General features: G+C 47.0%; 2 protein-coding genes across 2 annotated transcripts; one reads left to right on the top strand and one right to left on the bottom strand.

The window, feature by feature from the left end:
• Positions 1 to 1,478: 1,478 nt before the first annotated feature.
• LOC119433233 (endothelin-converting enzyme 2) lies at positions 1,479 to 3,812 on the top strand. The gene has a single exon (XM_037700383.2). It carries the CDS (start codon positions 1,479 to 1,481, stop codon positions 3,810 to 3,812), a length of 2,334 nt encoding a protein of 777 aa, XP_037556311.2.
• Positions 3,813 to 12,135: 8,323 nt separating this feature from the next.
• Positions 12,136 to 19,421, bottom strand: LOC119433488 (neprilysin-1-like). Its single transcript, XM_037700724.2, has 4 exons — positions 19,358 to 19,421; positions 16,011 to 16,118; positions 14,623 to 14,699; positions 12,136 to 12,328 (listed from the first exon to the last, which is right to left on the bottom strand). Exons 1-4 carry the CDS (start codon positions 19,379 to 19,381, stop codon positions 12,154 to 12,156), a joined length of 384 nt encoding a protein of 127 aa, XP_037556652.1. The 5' UTR covers positions 19,382 to 19,421; the 3' UTR covers positions 12,136 to 12,153.
• Positions 19,422 to 19,681: the final 260 nt, after the last annotated feature.

Here is a 19,681-nt window from a genome sequence, read left to right as displayed (position 1 = left end):
TTGTCTTCTGCATATTAATCTTCAGTCCCGCTCTTACACTTTCTCGGTTAAATTTGTTGCAATTAATCCCAAGTGTTGCTGAACAGGACAATGTCATCTGCAAACCGAAGGTTGCCGAGATATTCGCCGTCGATCCTCACTCCTAAGCCTTCCCAGCCTAAGGTATTGAATACTTCTAAGCATGTAGTGAATAGCACTGGGGAGATTGTGTCCCCTCGCCTGAGCCCTTTCTTGATAGGTAACTTTCTACTTTTCTTGTGGAGAACCAATGTAGGTGGGGAATCTTTGTAGATATTTCCCAAGATATCCACGCACGCCTCCTGCACACTTGACTAATACCTCTATGACATCTCTACTGAATCATGTAGTGCGTAGGATGGATAACCGGTGAACCATTAGAGTTACAGATTGGGTACCAGAGAAGAAAAGCGCAGTCGCGGACGGCACAAAACTAGGTGGGCTGATGAAGTTAGAAAATTTGCAGGCACAAGTTGGAATCAGCTAGCGCAAGACAGGAGTAATTGGAGATCGCAGGGAGAGGCCTTCGTCCTGCAGTGGACATAAATATAGGCTGATGCTGGTGATGATGATCTGCCACTGGGAATGTGCCACTCTACAACGACGAAAAAAGATCCCTCAAATTTCTTCGATGCTGAGTGGAATTGAACCCACGTCACAAAGGTTGCTCAAGACAGCAACCCGACTTTAGTAGGCTGTTACACAAATGCACAGGGCACGTGCAGCTTTTTAGTGAACGTCTTTCACACCAACGCTTTAGCGAGCTGCGCTATGCGGTTTGTGCCACTCTTCAATTAACCTTCCGCCAACTTCGGTCACTGAGTTGGTGTGCGGCATGCGAGGGAACAATTATCAGCGTTCGCAGGCACCGCCGCACCACGCTTCCCGTATCGGAGGCCACGCGCGGACTTATCGGCAGATAAGTCCGCATGACGCATTTCCAAGCGTTCGCACGGCATAGACACGCCCTGAATTTCGGAGGCCACGCACAATCTTCCACACGGCACCGCTAGATGGCACCGAAGATTCTTAGGGACAATGCAGTTCAGAAGCGCGAACGAGGAGCCCCGCTGCAGTGCACGTCTCAGACACACTATTTTCAACAGAGACAATACATTGCGTCGCTATATTGATTCATTGCTAAACGCATTACCGTCGACAGTCGTCCGTGAGATGGTTTCTGCCGAATTTTTTCAGAATTAAGTTTTCCTTTCTTTTCTTCGTTTGTCAATGCCCCGCTGTGGTATATGTCATAACTATAGGAGGTTATGAAGAAACAAAAGAAGCTTGGTGGATCTCGTGCTCAGTTGGGGCATGCGCTATAAGGCAAGCAAGCAAGTCTCATCTACAAGTACCCGGCAACTGCCACAGCTATGCTGCTGAAAACGACACGTCGCGGTTCCGATGAGACTTCATCGAGCGAGCAAGATAGGCGGGGCCGTGCGGGAGGTCTCGGTCCCATGGCGTCTTCGTTCCTGGGCGTGGTGCTGACGCTGAGCGCAATCACAATCGGCCTGTCGGTGCTGCGCTACCGACGGAGCAACCGCGAAACCCTAGGTGACGTAGGAAGGGGCTCGTGGAACACCTGTCAGTCACAGCTGTGCCTGGCTCACTTCCGCAGGCTTAGGGACTCGCTGAACCGGACTAATTCGCCCTGCGAGGACTTCTACCGCTTCGCCTGCGGCTCTTGGCAGCCGCGCGTGAGCGTGGCGCAGACAGCCTTCCGAGACCTCTTGGACGTAGCCCAGCTAGACGCCATTCGGTACCTAGAAGCACCAGCGACGCCGACGATGGAGCCGCACCAACAGGGCAGGACGGCAACCATTTTGCCTAGTGGGGGAGCCGCCGCACCAGCCAATGCCCGTCCAGGACAACGCAATCGCGCCGAACGTGCGTACCACTTTTGTCTGCAGCGCGGCGGGGACGTTGCAGCGGACGTCGCGACTCTGAGAGAGTTCCTCGCCAACCGGTCGCTGTCGTGGCCCGAACGGGCCACGTCGGCGCCCGCTGCACATCAGCCCCTGGACGTTCTCCTCGACCTGGACCTCAACTGGAACCTTGGCCTGTGGTTCTCGGTACGAGTATCTTCTCCCTCGGCCCCGGCACCAGGAAGCAGGGTCGCCCGCCGTGTCTTGAGAGTCTCACACGGCCTTGTCTCCGGAGGCTGGAAAAAGGCGCTCGACACCGCGGTGTCGCGCAAGGAGTACAAGGCCCGCGTGCGCCGCTTCTACGACGCCCTGCGAACGAACAACTTCGTGCCCATCAGCGACAAGGACGTCGAGGATCTGCGCCACGATGAGTTGACCATCGCCGGTGCCCTGTCGGACGCCGCAAGCGGTGGCCAGAGCGAGATGGCCTTTCCACTGAAGGAGATTCAAAAGCTGGCCACGCCTCGCCTGACCACCGCCCAGTGGGCGACGCTGCTCAACTGGCACCTCAGAAAGCTCAACGGTATCAGGGTGTCCGAAGCTGACCGCATCCTCGCCACAAACGTCAAGTTGTTGCAGGCCGTAGACACTCTTCTGGGCGCCCTGTCCGCAGATGCGGTGCTCTATCAGCTGGGCTGGTCTCTCGTGCAGCTGCTCGGATGGATGGCTGACCCTGCACTTCCGGGTCGACCCGTCGCGACGACCCAGTCACCGGCCCAGACCCGGCGCGCCGACTGCTTTTGGGCAGCACAGAGGTCTTTCGGACTAGCCTTCCTATCCGGATACGTGGGCGTCAACTACCCGGCATCCACGCGCTCTGCGGTGGACAGCGTCCTGATGACCGTCACGCAGACGGCCATCAACCTGTTCCTCAGGACGCCCTGGATAGACCGCGAGAGCCGAGCGGCAGCCGTGGAGAAGCTGCGTCGCGTCAACGTCACGCTGTGGCCGCCGGACGACTATCTCAACGGCACCGCGGTGAACGCAGTGTTGGAGCACTTCCCGGAGCCCGGCGACGCCGGCGTCCCCATGCTTCGCTTCTGGCTCGACGCCCTGGCGGCACGCAGGTCGCTTATGGCAACGATGAAGCGGCAAAAAGGAACCGAGGAGGAGAACGCCTTCTTCTTTTACTCCGAAGACTTGCAGTCTCAGCAGCGGGCCCTCTTCAAGTACCACTACTTCCCGAACGAACTGGCCGTCTCGATGCACGGTCTGCGCAGTCCCCTCTTTGTGCAGGGAGGAGGCCGCGCCGTCAATATGGGCGCCTTGGGAGCACAATACGCCGCCGCCCTGTCAAGGGCGTTCGACCCGCGCGGCGTGCTTCTGGACGGCCGCGGTTCGACATCCGGTCTCTGGTGGGGCAAGGCTTCGTACAGGGAGTACGAGCGAAGAACCGCTTGCCGCGCGGCCGGTGCCGACAGCGTCGAGTCCTTCTTCGAAGGCCTCGCGGCCGTTGAGATAGCGTACGCGGCCTTCAACGCGATGCGATCCATGAGCGACGGCAACCGGCGCGGACTACTGAAGCGGCGACCGCCGACGTTCATGGGTCTCTCGGAAGACCAGGCCTTCTTCGTATCCTTCTGCCAGGCGTCGTGCGCCCGTGAGCCTACAGACAGGCAGCGGTTGTCCTGCACTCTGCCGCTGAAGAACTTCCGCGGATTCGCCGCGGCATTTGCTTGTCCCGTCGCATCGGCCATGAACCCGGCGACGCGCTGTGGCTTCTTCGAGGGACAGCAGCCAGCGCCTGTCGCCGTCGCGGCGACGTCTGTGCGACCGCCGGCGCCGACGAGGCGCCGTAGATTCGGGGGCGATGGCGACGATCCCTTGTCGCTGCAACCGACGCCCTTCGGAAGGCACATGTTCTGACTGGTGCCACATTTTGTGACGTTTTATTTTTAATCACCCAGAAAACGACCGGGCGCGAAAGCTCACCGGCGCTCTTTGCTTGAGTTAACGTGACGTTAATGTACGATTAAAAAAAACTTATTTGAATCACAAGATAGTGCCTGCATGCTTGCATATACGTGCGCCTTTCTGGAACCTTCGGTTTCGATAGGCCGGTATTTTGTAGGGATGCGTTATGCTTTATTATTGCGATAGCAATTACATGGACACTCCAAGCAGATTTCTGCCGTCGGCGTCGTCCTTACTACTATCCTTACTCCATAGCATCTCTACTAATTTGCTATCGCAATTGATGCTTCACCTTTCGGGTGAAACTGCGACATTTTTCTATACTAGTCTTATCATCCACCGCTAATGGCCGGCTGATCCCGCTGATAACGCGAGCGGACTGTCGCTCTGACCAATGACCAAGCGCGAAAAGCGCGAAAAGGCATTAGCATCGGAAAGGCATCGCTACAATATACCGGCCGTGGTGTAGCCGAGTCGCGCGTAGATGGCATAAACGGGAAGATGTAAACGTGAGAGTGACATGATGGGGCAGCACATTTATACCTCGCGAAGTGGAGCACGAAACCACGGCCGCTGGATAAAAAATAAGGTGCGGCCTGCCGCGTCGGGCGCGTTGCAATGGGAGCGAATGTGACAGCCGTAGTTGCACTGTCGGCCGCTTGGCTGGGCCGAACGGCGCTAGTCATCGGCGATGGAGCGCGCCGTCGGCTGGCACGCGCGACGGCGTTCCAAGCGCGTTCCTGACGCATTTGCTATGCCGATGCCTGAACTTGACGAAAATAGATTTATTATTGGCCGAGAGAAAACGCGAAACTTGAATTTCGCGCCTAGAGCGTGGCGCTGTTGACGTAAGTGCGACGCCACAAGGTTGATTATTTTCGCTCGCTTCCAGAAAGTTGCAAAGTTGAGTGTTTTTCGTACTTAATTACAACGCACGTAACCTCGTTTCTTGATAAAACCCTACAAAGAGCGTTTCTACGAACACCAAGAAATATAAAAAATAGCTGTTTTATGATAAAATGTCTGTTCCTTCATACGCGTTACGTCAGCAGGGGCGGCCATGCATGGGGTGATTACTTAAGCACAATCCTATAATTAAATAATAAATTTATAACTTTGGCGAGCTCATCGTAATTGGGAAAATGAGGCTAGCTCTACGTACAAGCCGTATGAACTGTTGGATCTATAAAAATTCGATTGCCCGTAGAGCTATGGCGCGACGGATCCCGGCTCCCAGAGGGCGCGAAACCGCGAAACTCGGCGGCTGAAGCGCGAGCATAATCAACATCATCATCACCAGCAGCCTATTTTAACATCGGAGCTCTTTAAGGCCGATGTTGAACCATGCCGAGCGTTGATTAGTAGTGAAAGCAGAGCATGGGAGGAGAGGAGTTGCAGGGAGAGAAAGAAAGAGAGACAGACAGAGAGCGAGAGAAATAAATTAAACAAAACCAACTTTCTTGGCGAGGCGGGATTCGAACGCGGGTGCCCATGGTCGGAAGGCGAGCGTCATAACCACTGTACTGTGCACCCACGCTTGCAGGACATGCATTTATGGGAACCACATGGTTTCATTGTACAGACTATTGCAACACAACTTGCTATGGGCGAGAGAAAGAGAAAATGAGAGAGACAGAGAGAGAGAAAGAGAGAGGGAGAGAAATAGAGAGAGAGAAAAAACAATATAAATTTTCTTGGCAAGGCAGGATTTCAAGCCGGGTACTCGTAAAACCCATTTATCGCAAAAGTACCGCCATCTACTCTCTCCTCCGCCGTCTCCTCTCCTAAAACGCTTCTTTTTTTTTCTGTACTTTTTCTTTACTTTTTGCTTGCGACAGCAAGTTGACGGTGGCGCCCCTCGAAAGCTGCCGTTGAAGCTTTCAGGCCGGGCGCGCGCCGCCGTCGGCAACGGCGGCTGCGCAAAACCAGTTATCCATCCTACGCATCACATGGCCGGCCCAGCCCCATTTTTTCTCTCTTATTGTCCATTAGAATATCGGCTATCCCAGTTAGCTCTCTGATCCACACCGCTCTCTTCCTGTCTCTTAAAGTTAGGCGTAACATTTTTCGTTCCATTGCTCTTTGTGCGGTCCTTGACTTGTTCTCGAGTTTTGTTAACCTCCAAGTTTCTGCCCCATGTGTTAGCACCGGTAGAATGCAATGATTGTACACTTTTATTTTCAACGACAGTGATAAACTACCAGTCACAATTTCGCAATGCCTGCCGTATGATGCACTTCGACCCAATTATGTTCTTCTGTAAATTTCCTTCTCATAATCCGGGTCCCCTTTGATTAATTGACCTAGATAAACGTACTCCTTTACAGACTCTAGAGGCTGACTGGCGATCCTATATTCTTGTTCTATTGCCAGGCAGTTGAACAATATCCTTGTCTTCTGCATATTGATCTTCAACCCCACTCTTACACTATATAGCCATATAGAGGGGTTTCTTGTACTCCGAAGATTTCTCGATTACCTGATTGATGACATGGATGTGATCTACTGTAGAATATCCGTTCCTGAAGCCAGCCTGTTCTCTTGGTTGATTGAAGTGAAATGTTGCCCTGATTCTACTGTAAATTATCTTGGTGATTCTTTTATACAACACTGAAAGCAAGCTAATGGGCCTATAATTTTTCAATTCTCTAACGTCTCCCTTCTTATGGATTAGTATAACGTTGGCATTCTTCCAGTTCTCTGGTACACTTGAAATCGTGAGACATTGCGTATATTTCGTATAAAAGGGCCGCAAGCTTTTCAAGCATGGTGTCGCCTCCGTCTTTTATTAAGTCGACTGTTAATTATACCATCTTCTCCAGCAGCTTTTCCCCTGGTCATGTCTTGCAAGGCCCTTATAACTTCATCGCTAGTTATAGAAGGAGCCTCTGTATCCTGTCCATCACTACTTCGAATGAGAGTAGCTTGGCTGTTCTGGGTACTGTACAGGTCAGTATAGAATTCTTCCGCTGCTTTTACTATGTCATCAACATTGCTGATGATATTACCCTGCTTATATTTCAGTGCATACGTCTTGCTTTGTCCTATTCCAAGTTTTCTTCTCAGTGATTTCATGCTGCACCCGTTTTTTACAGCTTCCTCAATCTTTCCCACGTTATAATTTCGAATATCCCTTACTTTCTTCTTGTTGACCAGTTTTGACAGTTCAGCGAATTCTATCTGATCTCCTGAGTTTGACACTTTCATGCTTTGCCGTTTCTTTATTAGGTCCTTTGTTTCCTGGGAGAGCTTACCTACTTGTTGCCTTGGCGCCTTGACCTCCCACTTCAATTGCTGCTTCTGAGATTAGCCTAGTTGCTATTTCATTCATTACCTCTATGTTGTCTTCATCTTACTGTTCTAAAGCTGCATATTTGTTTGCGAGCACCAGCCAGAATTGGTCTGCTTTTACCCTCACTGCGTCTAGGTTGGCCTGTTTCTTCATGAATAACTTTATTCTTTCTCTCTTCAAATTGAGAGAAATCCTAGACCTCACTAAGCTATGGCCACTGTACTTTACCCTGCCTAACACTTCTACGTCCTGCACTATGCTGGGGTCGGCAGAGAGCATGAAATCTATTTCATTCCTTGTTTTTCCATTAGGGCTTTTCCATGCTCCCTTCCTGTTGCTGCGCTTCCTGAAGAAGGTATTCATTATTCGGGGCCTATTCATTTCCACGAATTCTACTAACATCTCTCCTCTAGCGTTGCTATAATCGATGCCGTAGTTGCCAATTGCTTGCTCACCAGCCTGCTTTCCCCCCACTTTTGCATTGAAGTCGCCCATGACTACAGTATACTGAGTTTGCACCTTTCTCATCGCTAATTCAACGTCTTCATAAAACTGTTCTATTTCTTCATCATCGTGACTGGAGGTTGGGGTGTAGGCTTGTACAACCTTCATTCTATACCTCCTATTCAGCTTTATTACGACGACTGCTACCCTCTCATTAATGCTGTAGAATTCATCGATGTTGCCCGCTATGTCCTTATGGATTAGAAATCCTACCCCGTATTCTATCCTAGCTGGAAGACCTCTGTAGCAGAGGACGTGGCCGTTAGTCAGCGCTGTATAAGCCTCACCAGTTCTTCTAACCTCGCTAAGGCCAATAATATCCCGGGCAATGTCTGATAATTCTTCAAATAGCCTTAAGCTAGCCTCACCCGAGAGGGTGCGCGTGTTGAACGTTGCCAGGTTCAGTTTCCAGTGGCGGCCTGTCCGGATCCAGAGATTCTTAGAAGCGCGCGCACAGCCGCACAAAATAGGAGATCCCGTCGTAACAACATACAAATATACTATAAATGTGATTTCAAATTAAGAAAATTTCAGTTGTAACCTTGCGCTGGTCACGGGCGGTGTTGTTGGTCTCGTTGTTGTTCCTTATAATGACCTGGCGAAACCCACTGTGGGGGATCGGCCATGAATCGGGGGTGCAAGGGTTAAAAAAAAATTATGAAAAAATTTTGAGGAATATGATTTCTGTGAAAACTGGTAATTTGAACTCGTGGGAATAAACATTTGTGTGATATAGACATAAACCCTGTTGTAACTGCAATACAAAATTTTAATTACACAGGAAAAAAATCAAACGAAAATTTTAGCATTGACTTCTTTTCGTCTCACACAGGCGCGGGTCCTGCTTCGGTGTGTGTTCCTTAAGCCCTCGTCCTCCTTTTTGATTTTTCTCCCTGCAAACCATCGATTATAACGAACCAGCTACCCTCTGTGCTCCAATATTCTTTCTCATGGTCATCTGGGCACTGAACCGACAATGCATCCCGTTGCGTGAATCTTTGCAGCTTCAACAGTTATAAGCGCAGAATCTTTCTATAGGGTAAGTGAAAGAAGCAAAAAAAAAAGAAAAAGAAAAGCAGTAGGCGACCCTAATCTTTGACTTAGGTGTCTCTTAGTGGCACTCGCACCTCGGTGTTAATTCTAATTAACTCTAATTATTACAGACACTTCAGTAACTCAACTTGTAACTACAGTTATGCTCTGATATCATATCTATAATAAAACCCTTGAATTTTGTACTGTAATATTTTAAAAATATTTTTTTCTGATTTGTTTTGAATTTCGTCTCCGGTCGTCTCAGGAGGTGAACCGGAAGTTAGCAAATTCTAATTATTCCAGACATTTCAGTAACTCAACTTGTAACTAAACTTATGCTCTAGTATCATATCTGTAATGAAACCCATGAATTTTGTACTGTACTTTTTTCTATGTTGTCTGATTTATTTTGCGTTTCGTCCACGGTAATCAGCGATTTATAATAATTCTAATTATTCCAGACACTTCAGTAACTCAACTTATAACTAAACTTATGCTCTGATATCATATCTATAATGAAACTCATGAATTTTGTAATGTACTATTGTTTTACTATTTTTTTTTCTGATCTATTTTGAATTTCGTCCCCGATCGTCTCGGGAGGTGAACCGGAAGTGCTGCGCAAGAAACAAGGTGTCACTCGATGATCGTGCCACTAAAATATGTCATGCACACCTGGGACGTGGCACTCGGACACAAAATAACCGTTCATACGATTTTCCTGCTTTCTGAGCACGTTCGACTTAAACCATGCCTGATCACTTTACGCATGCTTATCTAATGCTTCGGTGTGTGTTCCTCGAGTACTCGTCTTCTTTTTTTACCTTCTTTTCTTTTCTTTTTTTTTGCGCTGCAACCCTTCGATCATAACGAACCAGCTAGCTTCTACAGCTCCGGGATTCTTTGTCACGGTCGTCTGTGCGCTGAATCGACAATCTGTCCCGTCGCGTGAATCTGCAGCTTCAAATGTCATATAAGAAAAGCGCAGAATCTTTTTATAGTGTAAGTGAAACAAGCAAAAGATGTCATGCACACGTGGGACGTGGCAGTCTGACACAAGATCACCGTTCGTACGATCTCCGTGCTTCCTGAGCACGTTCGACTTAAACCATGCCTGACCACTTTACGCATGCTTATCTAATGCTTCGGTGTCTGTTCCTTAAGTGCACGTGTTCTTCTTTCCTTTTTTTTTTGCGCTGCAAACCTTCGATGATAACGACCCAGCTAGCTGCTACAGCTCCAAGATTCTTGGTCGCGGTCGTCTGTGCACTGAATCGACAATCCATCCCGTCGCGTGAATTTTACGCAAGCTTACCTATTTCCACCATTGCCGCTAATGAGAGATTCCGGCAAAATGCCACATTTGCTTGCAACACCGCTATATGTGGGACTACGACATTGCACCGAACCGACGACTTGAGAACAGCGTCAAACGTGCTTCGTGACGTAAAAAAAAAAAAAAAAAAAAAAGACAGCGCGAACGGTCGAAATGATGGCGACACGAGCGCTTATTCACAACTTGTGCTTTGTTAAAAAATACAGCAATAAATGACCTTAAATTCAATTCTGGGGTTTTACGTTCTAAAGTAGCACACGGGCGTTTTCGCATTTCATCCCCATCGAAATGCGGCCGCCGCGGCCGGGATTCGATCCCGCGACCATGCATGTGCTTAGCAGTTTAACGCCAAAACCACAAAACAACCACGGCGGGTAAAATGCAGAATATACATGCAATCGTGATAGACAATGAAAATAGGTCACCTTATGACACGACACCCTAACTCGTCCATCAGTTTACCCTTTGAGACGCTGTGTGCACAATTGTGTACGCCAAGAAACTGCGTCAACAGCAATAGCATTGATGTTACCTAAAAAGTGTCTCGTACATCTACAAACTGTTCTGATTGGAATCGCGTTGCAACTTTGAATAACGGATTCAAAATGTTTTTGTAAAACGAGTGGGAAGGCAGACGGTTGTGAGTACTTGCTCGGTGCGAGTATAGGGCGTGTCGTTGTGTGTAGTGGGTGTATAAAAGTATATTTCTCTCTCATATGTAATCTTCCAGTATAGTGAGCCTTCGCATGGAGTCCACATTCTGTAAACTTGACAAAACTAAGTAATGAACTGAAAATTGTTAATCTATTCTGCATCTGTACGCTTTTTATGATTCTGAATGTGCAAGAGATCAATGAAAGTAAGTTTTCAGTGCACAGAATTCATCGGCGTCTGAAAGGATTAATGATCCTACTGCCTTTTGTGATGCGCTTAAAGCTCAGGCGGCAACAAAATTAAAGTGTGTGCGGCCGCGTGCTGGACCCCGTATTATAGTGCCCAGACGGCAACGCAAGGCCCAATACTGCAGTTCGCCGCCAAAAAAAAAAAAAAAGAAAAGAGCAAACACGCTATTGTGAAAGCGCAGTAACCACACGGCATACAATGATGGATAACAGACGATTCGAGGAGTAATCCACACTAAGCATGCTTTGTCCAGGAGCCGAGTACGCTTGATCTCGCGGCGAATAGTGCTCTAGAATGTTGCGCACACTGCTGAGGAAACTTGCACGCTCACTAGTTCTTAAACACTCCATCAGGTGAGGCGCGTAAGCCAACCGCGTCAAGCAGCCTTCACGAAGCGAGCGTGCACAGCGCGGCGGCGAGTCCTCCAGCTGACGTCACACGCGAGAGGGCGCCACTTTCGCGAGGGGCGCAAACCGGATGACGAGGTATCAGCTATCCCCAGTTGAATTAAGCCTTATAGTTAATTGTAGTGCGACATGTCCCCATACATGCGCATGCGCGGTATATAAACTTCATTTGATCCCGGAGTTTCGCGAACGCACGTGAGTTCTTGCTAATGCTTTCTTCGGCGAAAAAAAAGTAAAGTGGCTTTTGAGAGCTTTTCCAGAAAACAAGTCGTTTCAAAAACAAGTCTGTTTATTACGCGGAGCAAGAATACACAACTAAATGTTCTCTGGTGCTACATATGAGGCAGTGACGATTAAAATATGGAAGCTTATATATACCGTCAATCACAATGGGATGACTAGTAATTTATAACGATGATCAAAAATCTACTCAAATTTATTTGCAGTCTATGAATTAAAGGGAAAATCTGTATTCCCCGATGTCTTTAATTCAATTCTCTGTACGTGCTATGTTCCTTCATTTACTGATTAGCACAGTATTTAGAAGAGATGAAACAGACGGGCCCAACAATTCATCGGCAATGGGTTTATTGCGAAGCCTATAATAAACCTGATCGCTTCGTATTGTCCAATGTATTTATATTGTCTCTACGAGACACGATATCTCTTTCAACGAGATATAGCGAATTATCGAAACCAGATCAAATGAACGGTCCCTTCTTCAATAATATCATCCGTATGATTCACTCAGTATATACGAGGTTTAGACGCGTGGGCATAAAAAGTTCATGGGGGGGACTTGATATGTTCGTAGGCTTATGGCGTGGTAGATGGCCCCGGCGTGGTGTACGCATCGATGGGCCTGATGACGTAATGCTCCTTGGGAGGAAAGGCCACGCAGAAGTTAGCCGTCGGCAGCACCATCTCGCTGGTCAACGGGCAATTGAAGGCTGCGGCGAACTCCGGAGTGTTACGGAGCAGGGTGTTTAGCCTGCGTGGAGTGCACACGCATGCGCGAAACGAGGAAGTTACGTCAGCGCATGCGCGAACACAGCACAAAAACGTGACGTCACGCTCACGGACCCGTCGCGGAGGCCGCGAAGGGCTGAGGCACTCTGCCTGTTGGGTCGAGGGTTGAATTCCCACGATCGCGTTGTACGATGGAGGCGGAATGCAAAATCGTTAACGTGCAGTGTTCCGGGTGCATACGTTAAAGGAAAATCCGGCGGTCAAACTCACTCCAAAGTTACGGTATTGAAACGCAAAGACAGAAGGCAGACCAATTTCCCCGACTAATTTCGATACGCCATTGCTGCCGCAAAGTATGCCGGTATAGTGTATAGCAGTCCTTATAGCGCGCTGTAGGGCAACTGTGGTAAGAGGCGCACTTGTCGTGTTTGTACCATCGCAAACGCTTATTTATTTCAAACGCAGCCGCTAACCCCAACAATCAGGTTGTGACCCTTATTATCCTTCACTTATCCTTCATCAAAGGTAACGTTTATACAAGCGCTAGCGAATCACTTATCTTTTCTTATCGTTTTTACCCATGTCCTCGCCTTCGCTTTCCTCGGGAGACGTTTCCTCGCCACGAAACCCCTCTCCCTGCAGAAGACATTTGCTGTGTGTCGGCCGATCAATCCGTCCAGGCAGCCTTCCCAGATATACATCTCGACAGTGGCACGCACCCATACATAAATGTGTGGGGGCCAGGTGTTTTTTTTTTTTTTTGGCGAGGAGGTGTTTGTGCAGAAGGTCAGTGAAATTCTTGTGCTTGTCCCCCTTTTTCAAGATGCACGTTCGTGTTGTGGTGGGTTGCGTGCTTCATCTCCCCACTTCGGGGATTTTTGGCTGCTCGTGCGCGCGGCACGTGACCACGGCGCGTGCTCGTCGTTGCTGAACAGCTATGGTGCTCCTCCACTTCGTGCCAGAGGCATTTGCAAGAGGACCGGGGCCGCGAATTGACAAAAGCCTCCTCGACCCGTATTCACAAGAATCACTTACGCTAGATGTGTTCGTAAGAGAAAAATTTCAGCCAAACCCGATGCTCGCTGAACGCGACTGGCCAACGGAAACGAGGAGTTGCGAACGAAAAACTTATTGAATTCGGCCCCTCATTCGTAAGTTCTCATTGTGATTGCCCGGCTGCCTTCGCTAATGATATGTCCAGAAACAGGATTGGCTGAAATTCACCCTTACGAAGAATTTTAACGTAAGTGATTTTCGTGAATACGTACCCTGTTTCTTGAAGCGCGAAGGGATAAATGGCAGGCGCATCAAACTTTTTCCCAAGCAACCGTAAAAAAACAAACAAAGAAAACGAAACTATATAAAATAAGCGTAAAATCGTTTTACTTTAATGCATAAGTTACTCCCGACAACTGATACAAATTTACAATCAAAGTAAACGCGTTTATACGTTGATATTGATCTGTACACTGCTGAACGTATACATACATTAATTACTGAGAACGAAAAAAAGGTAAAACAGACAGGATCTAATTAATTGTATTAGCGGACATCCTGATTACGTATGCAGGGTGCCCCACCTACATGGACCGAGCTTTAAAAACAGGATTTTTTTTGTTTATGTTGTTGACATTCAATGAGCTAACCATAAGTTATTATCGAACTCGTTAATGACTGTCTTAATTTGCAACACATCAATTAAGCAGTTGTGTACAGTTATCCGAAACACCGATTGCGGGGTTTTCGGCAAGGTATACAGTTAACGTGCCTTATTATTCCGGCTTAAGAATAAAACCTGCGAAAATGAAAGATACCAGAGGATTACGCACCAACCAATACCAGAAAGCAGCGCCCTAAAACAGGCTCACTGGTAAGGAACGCATTGAGGAAGGCTTCGCGGCACAAAAGATAACAGCGGATGCGCACACTTCTTAGGACGCACCAAGCGCTATCACACAATTTAACCTTGCTGCAAGCATCGAAGTTCGCTGCTTCTCATAACTGTATACGTCGAAATTAACGCTTTGTCAATTAGAACAGGAATGAATAAGTTAGGTAAATATTTTTAATTATCTAACTAAATGTCGCCAACAGAAATGACTGGCGATTTCCCAACGAAACAATGAACAATATCTGCTACATTTTTCTGCCATAAAATAATCCATGCTTCTTTTTTTTTTTTCTTAAATAATGGTTCCACGTTGGTCGGGACACCTTGTATAGATGGATTCAACATGTATAAATTGCAGTGGTATTCAAGAATTGCGCTATATATATGTAATAGTCACGTCCGTCTCGTACGGCGATTGCGCTCACCTGATGCGGTTTGGAGGCAGGTATCCAAAGTCGATAACCTTGTTGTGGGCGGCCGGCTTAAGCACCTCGCACATGTACTGCACATTCGGATCATCAGGGAAAGATAGAACAGTGTGAGAGCCTGGCGTTATAAACGCTTTCAAATTCCTCTCTCCTCACAAACGATGTCTCGACTTCGTGATGATCAATGAGTATACCTATATATATATATACATCCGGAAAAATATAGGAATGTCATCACTCTATGATAAAGCGGTAGAGTTCTAAAGATAGCAATGAAAAGGTAGACATTGGCGTAGTGAACGTAAGCAAGATACGGTCGGAAGACTGGAGGGCGACTAAGTAGATAAGAAAGAGTGATGTCGAATAACAATTGTTACATGACCGGAGGATCATACTGCAACCATGCATGCGCTTATCATAGACAATAAGGATTTGAAATATGCATATATATTGGCAATAAAACTGTATAAGAACTTGAATAGTACGCTGGAGTGTGGTTGCACATGCCACCGTCAATCTTGAAAGGGGAATGCGCTAATCGTCATCCTGATAATGATGATCATCATGCGCTTCACAGCCTCTGAGACAGTGCGCACTGCGCACTTACCGATCACTGAGGCCATATAATAATGTGCTTCAACACCCAGCGAGGAAGCTTTAGGCACTGATTAGCGAAAGCACGAAGCATACATACGGTTCTTCACAATTCTCTGCGGCACAGCGGTGAAAGCTATACAGCGCCGGCCAATCAAAAACACGACCATAGGAACGCGCGCGTCGCTATCGTCACGTGTTTCGGGCAAAGGTTATCTACAATACGTCCCAGAAGGGCCCGCTCCGCTTGGGTGTCACGTGGAAACGGTGACGCGCCTTTTCTATAGATCCGCATATCATTTTCCTTCTTTGGTTTCTGCAGTACTTGCTCTTTTTTATTTCATGCTTCACCGCAGCGCCTGGCACGGAGGGTTCCTGAATGTGTTCCACCCCGTGAAAGCGTCATCTGTTCAGTGTCGGGAGCACTCTGTACGCCTTGTAGTGCACTGTAATGTACTTCCATTTCGGTGCTACACTACCGTGGAACACAGGAATACCGCACAACTTTGTCATTGGTGATTTCCGCTATGGTGTGCAGCTGGTGAACATGAGGACACGGGTTCGATTCGTTGCACATCCACGTGGTCGCACTCTGATGGGCGTGGAGGGCTACGATAGAAACGCCCGCATATATGGAGGTTCCAGTTACCACTCAAGAACTCCTGGTGGGCAAAGCCGGCCCGTCCCGAAACTGGGACGCACTTTGATTCCTTATTTCAGTTAAATATCAAAGAACACTTTTGCAAAAAAAGAAAAAGTGCTATATGCAACGTTACTATATATATATATACCTCGCCAAAGGAGTAGAAGAAGAGCTCGTCGCTACTCAGATTTCTGTTCTTGGGAAGGTGGAAGTCGGGATTCGGGTGCGCGACCTCCCTGGCCCGCCGGCGGAAGTACTGCGCATGCGCGACAACAGTAGCAGCAGCCACCGTAGAGAGAGAGGGTAAGTTTGACGACAGCGGCTACAGTGGCACAGTGTAGAGAAGAAGGTCACGCGGTACACGTTGCACCGAATGTATAATACGCATCCCTCTTTTGGATATACAGTCAAACCAACTTATAAGAATACCGGTTATAAAAAATATATTGGATATAAAAAAATTAGTAGGGGTCCCTTATGCTACAACTAAGACGACTTGAAGGCGAAAGCGCCAGCGCCGCTAACGCAATGACGCGAGCACTTTTTACGCTTTGTGAAATTTCCTTTAACATTTACTTTATTTTCTTTGTTGATTTAGGTGCACGTTATTAAAGAACCCCAGATGGTCGAAATTATTCCGGAGTCCCCCCACTACGGCGTGCTTCATAATCAGATCGTGGTTTTGACACGCTAAACCCCATAATTTTTTTTGTTACTTTCTGTATTGACTTTTTACCCATTTTGCAAAGTCATTTTTGCAAAGTCATCCTTCATTACCTTCATTCACTCTCACTTATTCTTCATTATCTTAGCTCACACTATCTCATTCGTTTGACTCCTGTCACCCAACTAAACCTCTTTAATTCACTATCAATTCACTATTAATTCACCTCATTCGCCTCTCTGTATACTCATTTTTTATCATTATCATTACCATCATTCCCTAATACTATAATTAATTCTCGGTATTTGGCCACTTTTCGGTTTTGTCGACCCATCTTTCCGCTTTGTCATGCTTATGATCGTAATTAATTAAATGGCTCTCATGGTCATTTATCGATATTTATGTTTCTCATGTAATCCCCTATCGATTGATATATAATGTAATCGAGTTTGTAATTATCTTCTTTGATTATATGTTTCGAGTAGATATTTCTTGCCGAATTTTTGGCCGATTCTTCGCTCCACTTTGTCAAGGTCACCTCAAAACGAGACATACAAGGCTTTCGCCTTAAAATGAAAAATCGCGGTACCGTCACCTTTAGTATGTCTTCTATGGTAAGACAACCCACTTTTCAGAATGTTACCAGGCCACGTTATCGGTTATAGGAGTGGATGCGGCTGCTCTGAGCCGGTTTCGAGAGTAAAAAAGCTGCGTGGAATGCCGGCTAAAGCGCGAGCCTCACCATTAGCAACTCTGACGACGACAAAGTAGGGCCACCTGTCCATGGAGGTTTTTGCCTTCGTAGGAGGCCAATACAGATGATTGAGTCTATTCGGGACTTCGTCTTTGTGAAGGGCATGACACTAAGTTATGTAGAGCATTTAGATGCTTAAAAAAAATCCGCAAGCTTTGTGAAGCAAGCAAAAGTGAGAGATTATGGCTTTCCTCGGAAACAGTGAAAGTGACACTCTTTCTTTTGTCTTAAAATTGTGGAAACCTTTCTCCTGCCTCATTTTTCGCGCGACCCGCTTATAAAAAATTATCCGTTATAAGAGTACATTATACTTGGCAGCAGAACATTCTTATATGTGGGTTGGACGGTACTCATTGAACTACATGCAGCATTATGCGCAGAGGCGCAGGTTCTCGCTTCCAAAAAGCACGGAAGCGCTGTTCGATTCCCTTCTACGAATGCGCCAACCAGCCCATGCAGTTCAGCACACTCCTGAAGGTCCCTCTGACAGTTTATTCTTAGGGAATACTTGTTTCACTAGCACAATATACGTTTACATGGACTTGTTCTGCTGCTTTAACTTCTATTGCTGACCATACGTTCCATATCGAATACATAACAGGAAATTATCTGCATACTTTAGGACATCCTTCTGTATTGTCATGCTATGCAGATCATGTAAAAGTAATATTGTTTAGATGGCTACTAAAGCGAAAAATTATTTAAGCTGCGTTAGTGAACGATCCTTCTACAAAGTCAAAACTGATTATCTTACTGCGAGAAGAGGCTCGGTAAACCGGAGAGAGGTAATGAACTTTAATGAACAAAGTTAGGTAAAGGCAAAAGATTACCCAACGTTGTGTAGTTATAAAAAAACTAGTATGCTACATTTTTTTTTTATTTCACTGATATGCTTGCCATTTTACCATTCCTCTCTGTAAGGCCCTCAGGGGTAGCATAAATAAATAAAAAAAAGGAAAAGGATGGCTTAGTGTGCCTAAGCAGATCATAAAAATAAACAATAAAATATAGAAAATACACGGAAACTATAGACGGGTGGCGATGCCGCCTTGACGTCATGCCAGCCAGCCGTGACGTCATGGATTTTGACAGCGTCGGCTTGGACTCGGTTAATCATAGAGTTTTTCACTACATTACCCATAGAGGGAAAAATGGCGCTGCGCCACTGTTGTATGCATGGGAATGCTGGGATACGGTGGCTTCGGATTGGCACCTTGAAGGCGCGTCTGGCTAGCACCGTTGTGTCAATTACAATGGTTAATTTCCTATTAAACAGTACTTAAAATTAAGTTTTTTTCTTTAATATTACACACAAGCATATTTTATTCAATCATGATGACTTGTGCTTCGATGAACAGTCACATGAAACTTAAGAAGTACCGGTGGGCCGCTAAAGCTGCAGGACAGACGACAAAGTCCGCGCTCGCTTGGCAGCCGTTTGTCTTCTGTTCGTGTTTGTCAGCGCTTGCTCACGCACGGGAGGTGAGTTATCTTTATTGAAATATGTAATACGGATGAATGAAAACATTCTTTTGTTTTAAGAACGCTTTATATGGTGCAGCCATTAGCATGTTTTAAGCCAAGCCAGGTTCGAGACAAAGCCTCGGACACCCATATCCCGGCATTCCCAAGGCGGCGCAACGGCCGTTAGGAAACTCGCATAGACGGTGGCGTGAAATTTCACTCTCGGGTAATATTATGAGAAACTCTATGCGGTCAATATTTTGTCGGCAAAGACAGCCTACCATTGTATGATACAAGGGCAAAAGACTGGACTTAATATGTTTCAAGAACTTTTCCAGAGCCACAACATTCCCAAAAAGGGGAAAAAATTCTTTGAAATCCCTGACGTCGCAGATACGTACTACCGCTGAGGTTATGGCGCGAAATTAAAAAAAAGAAATATCATTCATTTTCGTTTTTAGTATAATAACCCATTGCCGTGAACTGAACGAATATACAGTTTTGAAACAATAGGCTATATTAGTTTAAACTGATGAATGGTCCCTTTAATACACTTGAAGACACTCCGGGTGTGTTTCAGTGAGTGTGTAGGTATGTACGTGCCGTGTATTACCCATAGGGCCGCTTGCAGCGCCATACTGTCCACCAGATTCCCGGCGAAAGTCCTGACGGGGTCCAACTGCAATAGGGGTTTCCGATATTAGAACGGCCGTCAGAAAGACAAACGACTTCACGAAACACGGCGCACCTGAAGCTTATGCTGCAGGTCACGAGACCTCACTACGTGACGCCTACGGTAGAAACTGCGGTAGAAAGCATGTTTCGCATCCGCCGCTTAGTCCGCGAGTGGCACTGGCTAACACTTCCAGGGCTCAGCTTGTACACATTACACAAATACCGTATAGACTCGTGTAAGGGCCGCACTTTCACAATTATG

This window comes from Dermacentor silvarum, chromosome 11, assembly GCF_013339745.2.
Source record: "Dermacentor silvarum isolate Dsil-2018 chromosome 11, BIME_Dsil_1.4, whole genome shotgun sequence".
In the NCBI taxonomy this organism is placed as follows: Eukaryota; Metazoa; Arthropoda; class Arachnida; order Ixodida; family Ixodidae; genus Dermacentor; species Dermacentor silvarum.
Note: the sequence above shows the minus strand (reverse complement) of the source record. Positions and strands in the feature narration are given on the sequence as shown.

What these genes read in the sequence shown, in the direction of transcription:
- LOC119433233 (XM_037700383.2), top strand. Translation starts at nt 1,479, where the DNA reads ATGGCGTCTTCGTTCCTGGGCGTGGTGCTGACGCTGAGCGCAATCACA.
- LOC119433488 (XM_037700724.2), bottom strand. Translation starts at nt 19,381, where the DNA reads ATGGCGCTGCAAGCGGCCCTATGG. An exon ending in CGCTGCAAGCGGCCCTATGG is followed by an intron (nt 16,119 to 19,357) that starts GTAATACACGGC and finishes GCGCATGCGCAG; the next exon opens with TACTTCCGCCGGCGGGCCAG. An exon ending in TCTTCTACTCCTTTGGCGAG is followed by an intron (nt 14,700 to 16,010) that starts GTATATATATAT and finishes CCGAATGTGCAG; the next exon opens with TACATGTGCGAGGTGCTTAA.